At 38.1% G+C, this 18,359-nt stretch overlaps 1 protein-coding gene across 19 annotated transcripts in view; it reads right to left on the bottom strand.

Moving 5' to 3' along the window:
- LOC109072188 (neuron navigator 3) overlaps positions 1 to 18,359 on the bottom strand; it is a 326,013-nt gene that overhangs the window by 12,199 nt on the left and 295,455 nt on the right. For 9 of the 19 annotated variants that reach the window (XR_006154536.1, XM_042722202.1, XM_042722203.1 and 6 more), the window contains 16 exons: positions 17,326 to 18,055; positions 15,536 to 15,970; positions 15,322 to 15,363; positions 12,897 to 13,048; positions 12,571 to 12,759; positions 12,346 to 12,398; positions 9,757 to 9,777; positions 9,390 to 9,413; positions 8,797 to 8,820; positions 8,512 to 8,589; positions 4,472 to 4,555; positions 3,544 to 3,655; positions 3,318 to 3,442; positions 2,524 to 2,544; positions 1,060 to 1,083; positions 84 to 259 (listed from right to left, as the gene is read on the bottom strand). Coding sequence is in view for 18 of the 19 variants with exons in the window: in XM_042722202.1 (XP_042578136.1) it covers positions 84 to 259; positions 1,060 to 1,083; positions 2,524 to 2,544; positions 3,318 to 3,442; positions 3,544 to 3,655; positions 4,472 to 4,555; positions 8,512 to 8,589; positions 8,797 to 8,820; positions 9,390 to 9,413; positions 9,757 to 9,777; positions 12,346 to 12,398; positions 12,571 to 12,759; positions 12,897 to 13,048; positions 15,322 to 15,363; positions 15,536 to 15,970; positions 17,326 to 18,055 (2,290 nt within the window). In the remaining variant the exon portion in view is untranslated. The remainder of the gene's footprint in view (positions 1 to 83; positions 260 to 1,059; positions 1,084 to 2,523; positions 2,545 to 3,317; positions 3,443 to 3,543; positions 3,656 to 4,471; positions 4,556 to 8,511; positions 8,590 to 8,796; positions 8,821 to 9,389; positions 9,414 to 9,756; positions 9,778 to 12,345; positions 12,399 to 12,570; positions 12,760 to 12,896; positions 13,049 to 15,321; positions 15,364 to 15,535; positions 15,971 to 17,325; positions 18,056 to 18,359) is intronic. The other 10 variants (XM_042722190.1, XM_042722192.1, XM_042722193.1 and 7 more) reach the window with 10 other exon arrangements.

Here is an 18,359-nt window from a genome sequence, read left to right as displayed (position 1 = left end):
TAAATAAAATATGTAAATGTTTATGCATGTACCTGATTTCACAGAGGTGTCTATGTACTGTATATATGTGTGTCTGTACTCACTCAGTGGTGGAGGGTGATGAGCGCAGTGGTTGGGCGGTGCTGGTCTGTCTGTTGGTGTGTTGTAGTTTGGGTGAAGAAGGAAGGGAGGAATCAGTCATCTCTTCAATCTCATCGTGAGGTGACTGGGGCTTGTTGCTCTTTTTCTTGCTGAAGGCCTGCTTGAAGGAGCTCCGCAACTGTAAGTAAACAACACAAATCAATACAATTAATATAGCCAGACAACATTCATTTATTTCAAACTATTCTGTGGTCAGGCAGAAAAAATGGATTAAAAAGATTCATAGCTCGGGAGAATTGTGTATCTGTATTACCTCTGGATATTTCAATAACAATTTATAACAAATTTCATTACTACTATTAAAGGAATAATCTGTCTCACTCGCATGCTGTCAGTTACCACAGAAAATAACTTACCTTACAAGGAATCAACAAGGTAAAGTGTGTACAGAAATGCATTTACAATGAAAGTCTATACAACATACAAGCTTTTCATTGTAAGGGCATTACTGTAAACATATATTTTATTTTTACAAGGATAATTTTCCTTGGCACATGAGTTTTATGTAGCCCTAAATATTCCTTTAGCCTTTTTTTCCATATATATATACACACATACATATACAGAATTATCCATACAATCCAGAATTAAATACTGAAATGCATTAAAAAGTTTTATAAAGTGTTACTGTTTAGATAAACACATCACATGGGTGATTTTCGGTCAGTTTAAGATAAAGGTTAAAAATAAGGTTGATTGCAACATTTTAGAAGGGGAGATAACGCATTTGCTCGTATAATTCACTGAGCAGAACTAATTAAGCAGCAGAAACATACTGGCAGTCAGTGGGACTGGGGATGCTGGTGGCATGCACACGTTTCTAGAAACACTTAGGATTTGGCGGGGAGGGGGCAGTTAATGGGGGTAAGGTTATCAGAGGCAATCGGCCGCAGTGATGCGGGACGTGGAAACACTGACCTGGGCGGGGATGGAATCAGCCACCTAAGGACAAAACACACTCACGGTTACCATTGACTGAAACATGCACCGCTGGACCAGAATATTCAGACACAGCGGCATCATTTATTCATTGTTCATTTGATTAGATCTGAATGACTTATGGAGGCTGTGTCTGTCTGCATGGAACTAGATAATTTCACATAACAGCATTCCACAGGATTCTTTTTCTGACCTGGACTTTCTCAGCTAATATCACATCATATTTTTATGTATATATGTATGTATGTATTTTTTAATTGTATTTAAATGTATTTTTATGTTTTTAATTAAATAGTTTCTTTTTTTTGTTCATATACAGTACACACATCTAATATATATTACATATTAAATATTTATTTATTTACTTATATTTATTTTATATGTATTTGTATGTGTTTTTAATTAAACATTTTCTTTTTCATGTACACACAAATGATATATATTACATATTAAATATCAATTAATGTTTAATTAAAACTGTAATATATCATATATTATTTTTAAAAAATCTGAAGGAATGCAAGACAATGAGGTGTTTTGAAATATCAGTGTATTAAAAAAGTATTTTTATTTGTTAGAACAAGTATATATCATATTTTTTTCTTTTATATATATGTATATATTAATGACATTTAATATTACATTTATCATATATCTTTATGATAAATATGTAGTATACACAAGAAATTTAAACAATCATGGAACATAGAGTGAAGTGACAGTGCAAGACTAGTGTATAAGATTTTATTTATTCCTGCAAATCTCTCACAGTGTATCCTTATTGTTAAGCCCTGCTATGAATATATTGTTTTGCAACCCTTATCTCCCTCACTTCCTCTTTAGTTTGCTCTCTCACTGTCTTTCACCTTTGAGCAGCATTTCCAGAGCCTTTGAATCCAGAGACCACACTGCCTCAAATTATGCAGATGAATAATTAATGGGTGCATAAATAAAGAGGTGATTTGTATTTATGAGCTCAGTTTGAGCTCTGCTCTCATTACAAGAGTCCAGGGCAGCTCGAGGAAAAGTAGCCATAACTGCTGCACACTATGCCAATGTTATTTTTCAAACATCTGTTTACCTCAAGTGCTCTTGACTTAATGCACACCCTAAATGAGAATAAACAACAACCCCCTAGCATTAGGAGATAATAAATCTGTAAAATAACTGCGAACCAGAACAGCTGACTAGAAGTAAAACATGCACTATTGCATCTTAACAACATAAATATATCATCAGTAATGACTGCAACTTGAGCGAAAAGATATTCTTAATTAGTGCATTTCTCAAAAGAAGATATAAAGATTGGTTTTCTAAAGGATAAGCACTGAAGGGTGAGGAAGTTAAGGGGTTTTAAGGGCCAGTGATGGGAAAAAAGTGGGACGAGCATGTCGGATCCTCCATAAGGGCATGCAGGAGAGTTTAAGGGTGTGTTATAGTCACCTTGTCTCCTCTATCCTTGCCCTGGTGGTGTGGTGAGAAAGTGAGAGAGAGGGTGAGAAAGAGGGAGAGACAGCCGGAAGGGGGTGAAATGACAGAAATGTTTGTGCTATGTGTACTTCATGTTCCCAAAGTCGAAACTGAGTGAGAGTAGATGCCACTATTAGAATGATGACTGAATTAATATCATTTCATGATAATTTGATAAAAGCCTTATAATATTATCAAGACACACTTGTCTACTTGTTTTGTTTTTGCAATGTTGTCAAGGTTGCAAAAGCAGCTGCTAAATACCTAAATGCTTTAATATATAGATATAGGTTGCAACGTCATAACTGAGATGGTTTTCCGTAAATTGGGTAAATGTATTTGGACACTTAAGTCGCATTTAAAAATGCATGGACATCATTACATAATAACAAAATGTGTGAATGATTACATAATAAAAATATTAAATAAAATAGTGATTATTTTACAGACCAGAAAATCACATATTATGTAAAACGAGAGACATATTTTTCATTAAACATTTTTATTTTATATTTGAATATTAAATTATATTTAATATATAAGGCAAAAAAAAAAAAAACTGTCCTGTGATCATTCAATTTAAATCATTAAATACCTGTTAAAAATTAATTTATGGAAATTATGTGTCTGCATAATTTTGAGGGCACTGAAGTTCATCAAATACTTTTTTTTTTTTAATTCTGTGCTCTTTCATCCCAGTTGTAGTCATCATTCTAAATGTGGACGAGCCTTGTGGTGTGATGATGAAGCTTTGTGCAGTGACTCACCCAGCTTTTCTTCTTTTTCTTCTTGTCATCTGCATCTTTAGCGCTACCCATACTGGAGTGGCTGGCTGCACTGTTAATACTGGACATACTTTCTGACGAGTGCTGTCGACGGATCCTCAGGTCTGCTACACACACAAACACACACACACACACAAAGGTCAATTTGTATTTATTTAATAATGTAAAACAGAAAGTTCTGACAGATTTCAATGTACACAAGCAGCACCTTTATGAACGTGATCGGGGCCGTTGAGGGCCACCTGAATGGCCGTCTGAGCATCTGTGTTCTGAGCTTTCAGAGCCTCAATGGTCTCTCTTAACTCTGCAAGCTCGGATTCCTACAACACAATCACACAAACACAGTTACATTGAACACGAACCACTTCCTTTAATTGCTTAGAAAAGTAAAAGCACACCTCTTCCCATCAAGCCACATGATTATGATTAACGTCTGTTGCTCAAACAGTGCAGGGCTGAAGTTGAATACTTACAGTAAGCAGTTAGTTCAAAGTATGCACAATAATATTTGTGATGCCAGCAAACATTGCTAATTAAAATATCACATCAGCTTAACTTCAGAATCACTAGACAGGAAGTGAGCCACATGGCACTTTCAGTTTTTGACCCTACACAAACTCTTCTGTATGCAAAATGCAAACTCCCGCTTGTACCACCAGCTGTCTTATTCCTCTATCAGATGTTTCCTGCCAAAAAAAGCACATGTGGAGATAAGCTCCCCGCTGATCTGAGGAACCGAGTATGTGTTGCGGGCCCACAACCCTCCTATATCACCGCCACTTTGTCTCTGTATATGCAGAGCTCAGGATTTTACAGCTTGTGATAGAGTTTCTGCTTTAATTGAAAGTCCTGCCGCTTTAACAAAGATGTCCCTCTGTAATCTCTGATGGTTTATTCAAGAGGGATTAACAGCGGCAGGAACTCATTAAGTCGATGAGGGTGTTTTGTGGAAATAAAGGGAGCAGTTTCACGTTTTAACCTGAAGGTTACATTTACATTATGACTGGATGGTTTTGTTGAGGGAGGTTGGAAGAAAGTAATATTTTACGGTATGTGCTATTGAATCTCAACTAATATTGAAAACATTCAAATGTTTAAGCTATTGGACTTATTTTTGGGAGCTAGACCATTCATACCTTTTGCTCCGCTGTCATGGTTAGACTCTGCAGTCGACAGGTCATGTTCGTCAGACTTTTCTCAAACGCTGCCACCAGGTGTGCCTGTCAAAACACACACAGAGTTTAACACAAGGTTCCCATAAGATCCTCATTAGAGACAGAATTCTGGGACAGACTGTTGCAAAATGAAACTTGCAACTACTGTAGGTTCAAGCCAATGTTGCAAACAGTTGTGCAGCATAATATTTTGTGTGGAAGCTGTTATTGCTATTATTATTATTTTCTCAAGGATTCTTTGATGCATAGAAAGTTCAAAACAACAGCATTTATTTAAATCTTTTGTAACATTATACATTTAAATGTAATACATCCTTGTTTTAATTAACACTTTAAAGCATTCATTCTAATATCTCACTGATACTAAACCTTTAAGATTTTGAAAGATTTTGACTTGACATTTCATTTTAAGCATGACGTTTAAACTAGAAGTAATTTTTCTACATTTCAGTTAATTAAGACTTTTCTACTCAAAAAGGTTAAAATTGTCAAGACATGCTAATTTAAATGACATACATTGCCTTCTGCAGTTTAAAATATTAATCACCATATAATGCATTCTGTTTCCAACATTACATATTTTTTAAATAGTATGCAGAATACAGTTCATACTAAGCAGCATTCTTGTACAGTGTTGTGAAAATGGGTTTGCCCCCTTCCAGGTTTTATTTATTTATTTATTTTTATTTTTTTTGCATCTTTGTCACTTAACTGACATAAATTTTGTCACAAATTTTTATTTTACACAAAGATAACCCAAGTAAATACAAAATGCATTTTTAAATAACGATTTTATTTATTAAGGGAAAAAAAAAAAAAAACTTTCAGTTTTTGAATGGTGCTGTGGTTTTTATTAATTGAAAAATAGTTCTAATAAATTGTAGTGCTGCCTTTGGCTGTGTGAAATGATATTAAGCGTTTGCGATCTTCTGAATGAGTCCTTGTTGTGCTCTTTGAGTAATTCTGGTAGGCCATCCACTCCTGGGAAGGTTCACCACTGTTCCAAGTTTTTCTCCATTTGTGAATATGGCTCTGACTGTGGTTCGCTGGAGTCCCAAAGCCTTAGAAATGGCTTTAAAACCCTTTCCAGACTGATACATGTCAACTGTTTTGTTTCTCATCTGTTCTTGAATTTCTTTAGATCGCGGCATGATGTATTGCTCTTTAAGCATGCTTCACTTTGTTAGACAAATTCTTTTTAAGGGTTTTCTCGATTCAACAGGTCTGGCAGTAATCAGGCCTGGGTGTGGCTAGTGAAATTTAACTCAGCTTTCTAAAATAATGTGGTTAATCACAGTTCTTTCATGATTTAACAGGAGGGGCAATTAATTTTTCACGTAGGGCCAGGTAGATTTGGATAGCTTTTTTCCCTTAAATGAAATCATCATTTAAAAACTGCATTTTGAATTTACTTGCATTATCTTTCTGTAATATAAAAAATTTGTTTGATGATCTGAATCTTTTAAGTGTGACAAATATGCAAAAAAAATAAAATAATAATAAATAATGGAAGGGGGCAAAAACCTTTTCATGGCACTGTGTTCCATTCCAAACATAGCAATCAACTCACATTGCCTGCTTTCCTTTCAGCTATACAAACTGATGACGCCAGAAGTGTGAATGCAGTGGGTGTAAAACAAGTGCACGGTGAGACCTGCATTATAGATTCACAGGTCTATTAGGTTTATCCTTCCGTGTATAAAAACTTAAAGCACACTCTGGGCATCTGAGCACGAAAAAGTATTATATATCTTTGTATCCACCTAGTCTGAGCCTACAGAGAGTTTCTCCTGGGTAATTCTGATCTATACTGCACCGGCAAGCTGAATAGTGCTGTGAACTACTCAACAGTCGCCAAGGGCATTGAAGCATGTTTCAGGTTTAAGCTACTGCGATGGAGTTCAAAGGATCCACAATGTCTAAGGCTTGTCTGAACATAAGGCCCCAGGGCTTTGATGGAGGAGACGTCTCTAAGATAAGCTATTCTGAAAAGACTTCTGATGTCAGTGAACGCTAAGGAGAATATACGAATATTCACACAAAGAAATGTAACAATCTAAGATTTAATACATCAAAAACATATTTTGGCAATAGAAATGACCCAGTTTATCATCTGAACTTTGACTCAAAGTCAAAAGAAAACACACACACAAAAAAAATAAAACAACACAAAACAAAAAAACGAAATAAACAAAAACAAAACAAAATAAAACACAAAAAAGCAAAGCAAAACAAAACAAAACAGACTTTGTTAACAATGCATACAATAGTCAAATGTTTTTTTTTTTTACTTTGTTAACAATACATATAATAGTCAAAGCTGGTGTAAAACTAGCAATAAAAGTTAAATAAAATAAAATAAAAATGGTAAATGCATGTTTGAACATATTTTGTCCTTCTCTTGATTATTTCTTGTTAGATCTATTACTTTACTACAAAAATTACACAATAACCAAATGACAATTAAACAATTAAAATGAAAGCTACAAACAGTTATAAATTTAAATTCTAATATTTTAAAGTAAACATCACTGTGTTGAATTATATCTTCAGCAGTAAGCAGAGCTGTATTGAAAAGGTTCTTGGTACATACTATTTAAAATGCCTGCCAGGAAGTGAAGCCAAGCGAACACTGAGAGGCACAATGCCAAATGCTTGAGTGACTCTAATGGGAGAGCGCCTCTATAAACACACTTTTACGACATGCCCTGCCCTGACCTGACCTGTTTGTCCATCCATTTATATTCCTTCAACTATCTGTCCACACTGAGTCTCTCAGCCCAGTCATGCACACCTGAAACAAGCAGAAACCGTACACAAAGGTGCCTGGCACATGAATCCCTCTAAACAAACTCTCGCCTGTCTACAATCTTCCAAACTTTTCAAAGTTGTGAATGGAAGAAATAGAGAAACTTGAAGGTTCATATCCAATCTTGGATACTTATCCTACTCTTTAAAGCAAATTTTGTACCTTTTGATTGTAATTTGTAGCTGATTTTAAATGGAAGATTCTCTCAAGTTCACACAGGTGTCAAGTGTTTTGTTTAAAAAAATTTTTTATAAAAGGTTTGGTATTGGTTTGATATTTAATGGAATGTCAATCAGGCAACTTTGTTGAGTGTTTAAATCATTTTTGGGTCCAAATGTAACAACATTTCATCTTCATGTGATATGTTTCTGTGTTGTTAATTCATAATTTTATAATACACCATCTTGCCGTGGAGCATCAGGATTGAGAAAGAAAGAATCTCTTCTGAATCCCTGAACAATGAACACCAACTTTCAAAAGTTGTTCTGACACTGAGAATTTCAAAAACATCCAGCTGGGGAGCAGACATTTCAATCCACTCAACTATTGTACAACTTGAATAGATGTAGTTTGGAGCCGTTCTCCCATACACGATTCCTGTCAAACACAAATCACAGAGCAGGTCGAGTGGAGAGACAGCAACTGTCTCATGCTCTGTCACACTTCTCACTAAACTGTCAGAGAGCAAAGCCCTTCATCACACCTGCCTTCATCACTCCAGAGACAGCAAAATGAATAGAGCTCAGCTCGGTCCAAACTTTGCTCTCTTCCTGTGGTGCCTTCACACAGAAATCTAATGTGACGCTGTGAAACACAATGTCTTAGTTTGACAATGTAGGGACACAAAGTAAGACTTCTCAGAATACCACAGTCAAAAATTAAACGTCTGGGATTTTGAGCTGCATTCAGTGCGCAACTCAGATTATGACAATTCAACTGTGACTGTGAACAGTTTATATTTAAAAGTAAAAAATGCTGTGCATTTAAAATCAAGGATTTTTCTGCTCTAATCTTTAGTATTATATTATATTATATTTTATATTGCATTTTTATCTATTATTTTCAAAATAAGCATTATTATTTACACAGAATTTTAGTGCAGCACAGGCACATATTATGTGTTTAAATTTAAAATACTAGAGGAGATAATTTTTTTTTTTTTTTTTTTTTTTTTTTTTTGCATCACACTCACGTTGGCTGCCAGCTGAGAGGTCAGGGTCGCCACTTTCTCCTGAGAAGCATCCAGCTCTCTCCGCAGTTTTCTGATTTGCTGTAGGAAAAGAAGTGGTTTCTCATTACAAACCTCTATGAGCTGCGTACTGAAATAATGGAGAATAAACTTCTTTCATTGTCTCTGCTTAACAGTAACAAAAGAACCTAGATATCAATCAGCGGCCTCTGGTAAGCACTCTGAAATACTTTCCAGTGCTTTCTCTTGTATTATACTAGAAAGAGTGTATGTAAAATGAGAAATTACCGTTGTATTTTGGACTGTTTGGCCTGATTGAGAAAAGAAAAGTACAATTAACTCTATGTTGCATGTTCATAAAAAATGCAGGTTTAACCATGAAACAGGAATACTTTAGTTTTTAGCACATCTAGGGAAATGTTAGCCGTTACATGTGAAACATTACATGACACAGCATATACAAAAGTCTGCTGCCTTGGACAAAAATGTTAGCAGGAGAGAGAACTGCAATGGCACACAACCACAAAAGGAGTTAAATAAAAGGAAAATCAGTGAACAAATGAACAGGAGTCCAAATCAAAGTGAACCTGGGAAATTATGGATGTGTGTGTTAAAGTTGTTCGTCCTTGACTGTATGTGTGCCAGTGAGAAAGTGAATTATAGATATCGATTCCATAAAGATTATCTCATGAAATACTGCAACATAGGTTTAATTTTAAATTTTGAAAACACTTGTTAAATGCATTGGTTTCTTTGTCCGATTCAGCCAACCACCTGATGTTGGACTTTGTGAAAGTGTATCACTGTTTGACCTTTTATTGCTTTTACATATTTGATTCTACCATAATCACAAATATAAGTAGGAAACAAGATATTCTTACCTCAGAGTGGGCCTTCTCCTCCGTCTGTGGAAGAAAACAACAGTTAAAGGACACAAATTTATCCAAATACAATATTAAGAATTTCCCAACAGCTTTTTTTTTGCACACATAACCTCAAAATCAGTCTCCTAATAGATCCAATAAGAAGGAAGAATTAAGAAGCCAAAATCCACACCAACTCTTTGCAAACAGCAAGTCACAAAGCCATACAAAATAAACAATGATCAGAATTTTGCCATTTGGATCAGATTTTTGGTTGTCTGTTAGTAGCAGCTGATTTGAAGCCAAATGTTAGACTGTTAGGGTTTGCAATGTAATTAAAATGTGAAGGTAAATACAAACTGCTTTCTGCATGATGAATTATTACCTTGTCTAAAAATGCCAGCACCTGAAAGTGAGAAAATGTGTGTTCAAATAGTGGCAAAGACGCAATGCTGAGCCACCATGAGCTTCTGAGGTGGGTAAACTACCTCTCTAAACCTCCTCATTATTCTTCATTCATAGCCTTGATGAAAAGTAGATGTTGTACTGTAAGTATACTGTAAGTATTCAAATGGATGACTTTTTAAAGAAATTAATCTTTAAAGTTATTAGTTTTTCAAGCTCAGGCAAATGGAAACAGAATGTATGATGTTACTGTTATTTAGAGACTAGCAGTTAATATTGAAGAATCTGCTATGAACGAAATGTTCCCTTTCTAGGAAACTCTATGCTGCGCCCCCTAGGGGGCACATTGGGGAATGCAGCCTGCATGTTCGGTGTTTGAAACACATGTGAAACAATGCCAATCTATTGGTCCACCTGGCCTACAACGTCAAAGTATAAAAGGGCACCTGCTGAATACTTTATTTTTGCTCATCTTTGCTGTCTTCAGGAGCCGTCTGTTTGTGTGATAGGCCAGGGCGGGTGAGTGTTGTGGAGAGTGTGTGCCTCCATGCCCAAGGTTTCTGACACTTAAGGACACACATCATCTATGTGTCATGTGTCTTGGTCAGGAGCTTGCGCGTTCAGTGCTCGAGGGCTCTGAAAGCGTTCATTGCGTCTCCAATGAGAAGCTCTGTTCGCGTTTGTACCTCTTCTTGAGTGATGAGTGACAGGTGTTTGCATCTGGCGGTTTGGGTCCAACTGCTGCCGAGGCACGGTGAGGTCTTGGATTGCAGGATTCGCAGCTTAGGACACACGATCTATGCCTCTGTGTTTGGATTCTAACATTTGTGGGCATATTCTGCTTTCGCGTTTGTCTTGGTGAAAAGCACACACGTTCAGAGTTACGCGCTCATTGTGATGAGCCACAATGTCTAGGCTCCGCTCCTGTTTGTTCCTATTCCCAAGGGTTGCGGGACAAAACATTTGTGTTTCGCTGCCTGGTTCACCATTGCTGTGGCACAGTTTATCCCAGCTCGCGGTGATTGTCACCCGAGGCCTCTGGGTATTTTTAAGTGGCCAGTCTCTCTGAATCCCGCTTAGTGAGTTTGGGCTGAGTACACTGCTCCCCCTCTTCAGGGTTTTATGTGAGCAGTCCCTGCTCAGAGTGTAGCTGTCTGCGTATGGTTATGCTCCAGCTCAAGCTTACTTTGATCTGGAATATGGCAGTCTGAGGGCAGCTATGTTCTAGCCTGGCTTGGGTTCCCCTAGGCACAAGCTCTCTTAAGTAAGTCTTTGTCTTGTCTTCAACATTATATTCAGCCTTATCTTATCTTATCTGAATTGCTACTTGAGGATAGCTGTGTCCGGCTCTCTAGATGTTTATGTGTGTACTTTTAGCAAATCAATTACTGATGGCCCGGATCTCCCTCTTGTGAGCACCAGGTCAATGACATGGTGCTTCATTAGCCTATCGTGGGACTGACACTGATTGGGGGCCTCCTTAGCATAGCCATCTGAGGGTGGTTATATTACAGCCATTGTAATGGCAGAATGGGCTTACTTAATACAGCTATCTGAGGCTAGCTGTGTCTTACTGGCAGTTGCAGTGAGCCCTCTCCTGGATTGATCCCCTTTCCTAGAGCCTAGCTATCCTCAGATAGCTATGTGATAGCTCAATGGGGTTTTAAGTAGCGGTCTCATTGAGCCCTTGCCTAGACAGTGCTATCTCTCCTGCTAGGGTTGCAAGTAGATAGCCCACTCTCTGTGGTCTGGGCAATTTTGCAGGAATGTTTTGCCTGGCTATCTAGGCTAGCTGTGTATGGTTATTCTGGTCTACAAGCCTTCATAAGACCTTTAGGACATGCGTAACCCAGGACGTTCCCCTTCTAGGGAACTCCATGCTGTTCCCCCTCGCCATGCCATTGGCCTGCCTGCAGTGGATGACTTATTCAGCAGGTGCCCTTTTATACTTCCGGGCACTCTGACGTCATGGGCCAGGTGGACCAATAGATTGGAGTTGTTTCACACATGCTTCAGACACCGGTCATGCAGGCTGCATTCCCCAATGAGCCCCCTAGGGGGCACAGCGTCTCGTTCCCTCTCTGGGAACCATGGTTACATGCATACCCCGAGATGATTTTTAATATAGATTGCATGATTCAAGCATGGAATGTAAAGTGTATCTATTATATTTGGAAAGGAAACAATTATAAAATGAAAAAGATAAATAGATACATACATATCATATATTTAAAAAATGAAAGGCAAAATGTAAACACAAATGAGTTAAAATACACAATTGTACTCAAACAGTACACTTAAAAAAGAGTCTTTATCATTATAGAGAACAACAGGGCTAAAGGCATAACTGATGGAAAATAAATACATTATATACAATAAATACATTGTCATAAAATATGTTATTTATGTGTACAACTTTTAAATCAAGAAACATGCGCATTCACAAATGTAAAAAATCCCAAAGAAAGCTACATCCAATATTTGCTAATTCTCTTGCTAAATTTAAATTTGACTGTTTAGTCAGTCTGTTTATTACAACCTTTCGGAAGAACACTATAATGTCACTCACCGCAGAATACAAAGAGGATGTGCTCGATACCAAAGACAGAGAAGAACCATGAACTGCAGACAGAACAGAACACAAGAGTGTAAAAAAGTATATTTTTTAACAGCTACAACTGACTGTTTTCTAACAGACATCTGTATAAATAGAAAAGTTATCGATGTAAAGATGTAAATAAATAAATAAATAAATAAATAAACTCTTATTAAGTAAAGTAACTGCAATGCTAACCTTCATCTGTGCTGTCCCGGAAGGAGCCGGACCGGCTCATCCCACGGGGTCGTTCCTCCAGTGAGGTGGCACTGCCCCCCAAAGTGTGTCCCTCCCCGTACAGCTCAAATGAGTCCTGCGCTGGAATACTGTTGGAGCGGCTCATACTGGTGCTTGGAAGATTATATTGCGACATATTGGTGGGGCTCACTGAAACACAAATATCAGGATGACACAAAAATATCATTCATTTTATAATATATTTCCATGGTATAATGAGAAATCAAGATTTTTGGGAGGTTCTACCACTGAAAATCATAAATCAGCTATTATATATGTTAACATACGCAGGTTTGAGTAGTGGTATTTGCCAGTGTTGGTGCTGGTTGTGCCCGGTGGTGAAAGTGGACTTCCTGTGTCCTGCAGTCCTCCAGTGGAGTGAGAACGCAACCATTCCTTTCCTTCCTCATGTGACGTCTGTCTGGAGGACGGAGGGTACTTAGTGGGTGCAAACAGACTATTTTAGCCATTCTGTGAGGTAATAATATTTTCCCAAAATGCAATGCTTTTTCAAATAGTTTTTTGGAAAATAAATTCTGTTCCAAATATTGTGTCTATAAAACTGAATGCACTAAATATCTGGCTGTAATAGGGTGTTAAAATGATTTATGCAATAAAGCTTGATGATAATAACAGCCCACACAGTCTCACATCCATTGTTCTGCAGTTATAGCTTTAGGCAGTGGGCAGTCTTATCAGCATGCTTGAAAGACAGTTTCCATAAAACTAATAGAGATCACATGTGATCTTCCTGGCTGGACTATCTTCAGTGTGCACATCACTGCTGACCTGATCCTTTAGTATTAAAATACCATATTGTGACCTAACAGACTATAACTGATTTGATCGCTTTGCAATTTAACTGCAAATAGAAGGTCACATGCATGCAGCATTTAGGCAGCTTATCATTTATCATGATTGCATGTCTCTTTTATAGCAGTTTGAACACAATAGTCTAACTTTATTTAAATGCTGTGCTTATCTCTGTGAATATTAATTTGCTTCTTAAGAGCATTGTGATATTTTCCTGCTGTGGTTTCTGTGGTTGTCTCTTGCTAAAAGTGTTAATAAATGGAAGACTGGTCACTGTGGATACAGTATGCAAAACATTTTGCCAATACTGCCAGCTTTGTGGTTCATTGTCAGAAAAATGCTATGCAGTTGCTAAGGTGTTCTAAGTGGTTGTAAAGAGCCCACCCCTAAGTCTCTTGATAGACAATAGATATGACTCAGGTCCTGCCTTCTATGTACATAACCATTCAAAAGTTTGAGATCAGTAAGAATTTTTAATTAAAAATTTAATTTAAAGACTCTTTCTGCATTAACACAGTATACACAGCAATAAACAGCAATATTCAAAAATATTATTAAAATTTTAATTGTACATTTTCAGCAACTATTAACTGTTCTAAATAAATGTTTAAATTTATTTTGAAATATTTTCAAATGTAATTTATTCCTGTGATGGCAAAACATTTTTTAAGGATACTTTGTTTAATGATTAAAATAGCAGCAATTATTTTGAAACAGAAATCATTTGTGACACTTTAAATGTCTTTACTGTGACTTCTGATCAGTGTTGGGGAAAGTTACTTTTAAAAGTACTGCTACAAAATTGTGTTTCTCCCTAAAAAAGTAGCTAATTACATTACTTAGTTACTTTTTATGGAAAGTACTGTGTTATGTTACTTTTGCATTACTTTTTAAATCTGGGCTGGGCTTACTTGTTGTTTTTAATATGAAGTTCTTCTTTTACAAATGTGTAAAAGCCCTTTCACAACAAAAGTGAAATGAATGAGCCTCAGGCTGAAGGAAATGTAAATTCTTGTCTGTACAGCAGAGGGTGCAGCTCAAACAAATTGCATGAAGAATATGACGCAGAAGAAGAAAGTTCAACACTATTCAGATATAACAAAAATGAAACACAAATGTGTAATTTTTGCTTAGCATGGTTGAATTGGATCATCGAAGGTCAGTAGCAAAGACATTGGTTAATGAAATGGGATTAAATACATAAATGATATTTGTCTTATTTAACATATTTAGTTATTGCAGGTTTGTATAATATTCTGAGTTTGCATTTGACTGTTTTTATTCATTTTGAGGAATACTGAATCTGTTTTTGTTCATATTTAGTCTGGAACTACAGTAAGCATCACGTTCACACAGTGCACACAAGGCTTTTGCATTTTTCTCAACATGGCAACACAAGAGTAGTCAGTCAATACATGGGGAAAAAGTAACTGGAGTTAGGCTATTTGAAAAAGCAACCTTATATTTCCTTCTAAATTAAAAAGTAATGCGTTACTTTACTAGTTACTTAAAAAAGTAATCTGATTATGTAACTTGCATTACCCCAACACAGCTTTTGATTAATTTAATGCGTCCCTGCTCAATAAAATTATTAATTTCTTTTGACCCATTTTACCATTCACCAGGTGAAAAATGTAGGTTTATTCACTTTAAAAAGTAATCACACAAGTCTCCTCAAAAAGCCTCATGATTTGAGATACGTTGTGATACGTTGAGGTGTCAAGCAAGTTTAGTATTAAGGGTTAGGGGTTTGTTCAAATCACTAACTTAGTATTATAACAAACGCCACTGATACATAGATTGGCACATGTAGTGACAATTTTAATGCTAGTTACTTGAGTTGAGAACATAAAAACATACTTATGAGGACAATTAGATGGATAGTGGTTACATTAGTACCTTAATCCCTTTTTGGGGAGAGTGTTTCTGTCAAGAGGCATGCTGTTAAAACAGAAGAAAAATAAGAGTGTTATCTATGACAAACAGGCAGATTTAAATAGCTCAGATAAAATCACGACTAATAGATTTTAATACTCCATTACTTCATTAACATATCATGTAATAAGCCTTTTATCACTCAACGAATACTATTTGCTGGATATACTCCACTTACCCCTCAGAGAGGGTGGACTTGACACTGCCTGTGCGGGTGACTTTTGGCCCATGGTGGTGTGGGAGCGGCAGGTCTATGGACTCTGAGCTTGTGTGTAAACTGGTCATACTGTGGCAGCTCAGTGTGTCTTTACTGCCCGCAGATGAACTGCTGAGGTTTGGTGGCCAAGGCCGGGCGTTAGAGGGCAGAGAGAGGCCTGACGCCGGACTAGATGCTGGGGAGTCAGTACACAGGTCGGGCGTTTTGCCGTATAGCGGGCTGCTGCCTCCGCTCTGCCCACCCATGCTGCCCAGGCTACCTGTTCCTGAGGAGGGTGAATCCAGGCTGGCCTGCCGCGCCAGTGTGCCATGAGGGCTGCCCAGTGCCGATGGGCATTTACCAGAGTCAGGGGTGCCAGGGGAACTGGGTTTACTGCTGGCCTTACTGCCAAACAACCTGGGCAAAGTGATAAGGCAATACATTTATCATGTACATTGTTACATTGAATTGAGGTGATTTCACAAACAGTTTACACATAAAAGAATGTAAATGTAACCATGCAATTTCAGTCAGGTGCAAGCATAATTTCATTGGCCAGATTTTACTCCAACATAATCAGTGGTGGATCTGCTTATGGTTATCTCTGTAAGGCTCCAGCAATAACAGTTAACAGCCTGAGGTGATGCAAGCAAATCCAGTTATACACTTGGGCTTCACAGAGCAGAGGAGTGCAGCACGCAGACATGTTTTTAAATGGACACACCTAATAATACAGAGATCAGTGTTCTGGAAACACGCTCACACGTCTGCTTTAATCAGCTCTGAATTGATCTGATCTGAATGGCAAATCATGCTCCCTGAGGAGTGTTTCCATATATGCACTTATACACTATAACCACAAGGTGGCAATCTGACCCTCCACGGTCTCATGCGCAACTGCCCTCTGATGTGAGAGAGAGGTGCTAAGATAGACTGCATAAAATAGATAAAGATAAAGAAACAGATAAAGCTGCAGTGTGATTTAGATTCTCAAAAATGGGTTGCAGGTCTAATATGAGAGCAGAGTCACAGACAACAGTACACAAAAAAAAAAAGACAGAAAGAAATTGAGCCAGACTACATTAAATATACAAATTTATCAATTTGGTTTGTTCTCACCACAATTCTGTTTTGTGCAGTAAATCGCAACCTGTCATGAAACCATTCAAAATTCGAGACACATTTAGAAACTCAAATTAATTTTTTCCTATTTAGCTTATGCCGTGGTTAATCAATTAGCTTGAGCCTATCTCGGTCCTATCCTCACTGCATTGGGTCATCCCTTGTTGTCCACAGTGAAATCTGGTCCTGAAGCAAAACCAGTTAAGAAGCACCGATTTAGATTACATCCTGGTCTATTTATCAGAGCTTCAGTGGGCTGCTGACAAGATTTCAGTTTGGATATGACTAAAACATTGAGCTCTGTAACCCATCAATAAATTTTCTAGATCTCCAAGGTAAGCCTTAAACCCACCGGCGAACCAATTCATCAGTGAAGCGCAGCCCGAGGCAGCTCACATACTAAGGAAACATGCTGGAAAGCTTCCTCTGCTCTGGACAAGAGGTCATGACATCACAGGAGTGAGCCAAGCCACAAAAAGCAACTGTTCTTTCTTAATGTCTGCCTGTGTCCATTTGTCTCAAGCTAACCGCCTACTTTGCTTGCATATTTTAGTCTTATCTCTGCTTATGTCTGCCCTTTGTCATCTTTGTCTAACTTTTCTTGTCCTCCTATTACCCCAGTCATTTTATTCAGAAAGAAAGTCAGTTACCTGCGGAATGTGGGGGATGCAATGTCTGGGTATTTGGAGCCTGGCTGTCTGAGTCCAGATTGGGTGGATGTGGGACTTGATTTGGGGGAGGTAGACAACCCTGTTCCCTCCTGATCCGACCCTGCCACTTTCTCTTTATCCGTCTGGTTGATGGTGATGGGACTTGAGCGTCCTGAGCTTACTTTCCCAGGGTCTCTTCTCTTTGTGCTGGTTGGGGTTCCTACCACCCCTCCACTACCTCCTGCAGACTTTCCACTGACATTTGAATCAATGCTGCTAGAGCTAGAACGATGCCCGCTGCGGCCCACCACGCTGCTTCCCCCACTAGATGACTTTGCTGGTCTAGGTAGGGAGCGATACTGGAGTGGAACCTTTGAGCCTCCACAACCTAACAAAACAGCGTCGTCCTGGTGTTGAGCACCATCAAGACTGGTCTTCCGCCCATTGCCAATTCCTGAGCCCTTCCCGATGCCTGCAGACTTGGGTACCTTGCCTAAAGTAGCAGAACCACTTGCCAGAGTTGCTCCGCTGGCTGTGATGAGGGCTCCAGTGGGACCTGGAATCTTTTTAAAGCCAAAGGAACTTGTGGTAGGCGGCCGACCAATGCCTGAGGGTGGCTTCTTCCCTTCATCTCCGCTACTCTTCCCCGCATCTGATGGTGAGCGCTGAATACTTGGACTCTTAGATGGGGCCTTGCCTTTCTCAGATGCTTTGGCATCATCTGTTTTACCTGTCAGCACAAATATGTTTGTTATGGCACTGGTACCTACTGTTTAATCATTCAATACTGCTAGCCATGGGTGGCTAGTTTTTGCACATTTTTTACAAATACTTTCACAACCCAATCAATCATCACCAATACAATGCAAAGCCACTCTGCCAAACACTGCTGTTCTAGCCAATGGCACTTCTTTGCAACTCAGCAAATAGCACAGTTAAGTTCCTCTCAGCCAAAGTTACTTGTTCCTGCTGAGTATCCCAAAAAAGTAGCTTGACAGAGGTTCAGTTGCAAAAGTTGGCTGAGATAAAGAAAA

The sequence above is a fragment of the Cyprinus carpio genome, chromosome B4 (assembly GCF_018340385.1).
Source record: "Cyprinus carpio isolate SPL01 chromosome B4, ASM1834038v1, whole genome shotgun sequence".
Taxonomy (NCBI): domain Eukaryota; kingdom Metazoa; phylum Chordata; class Actinopteri; order Cypriniformes; family Cyprinidae; genus Cyprinus; species Cyprinus carpio.
This window is presented reverse-complemented; position numbering and strand designations above follow the sequence as displayed.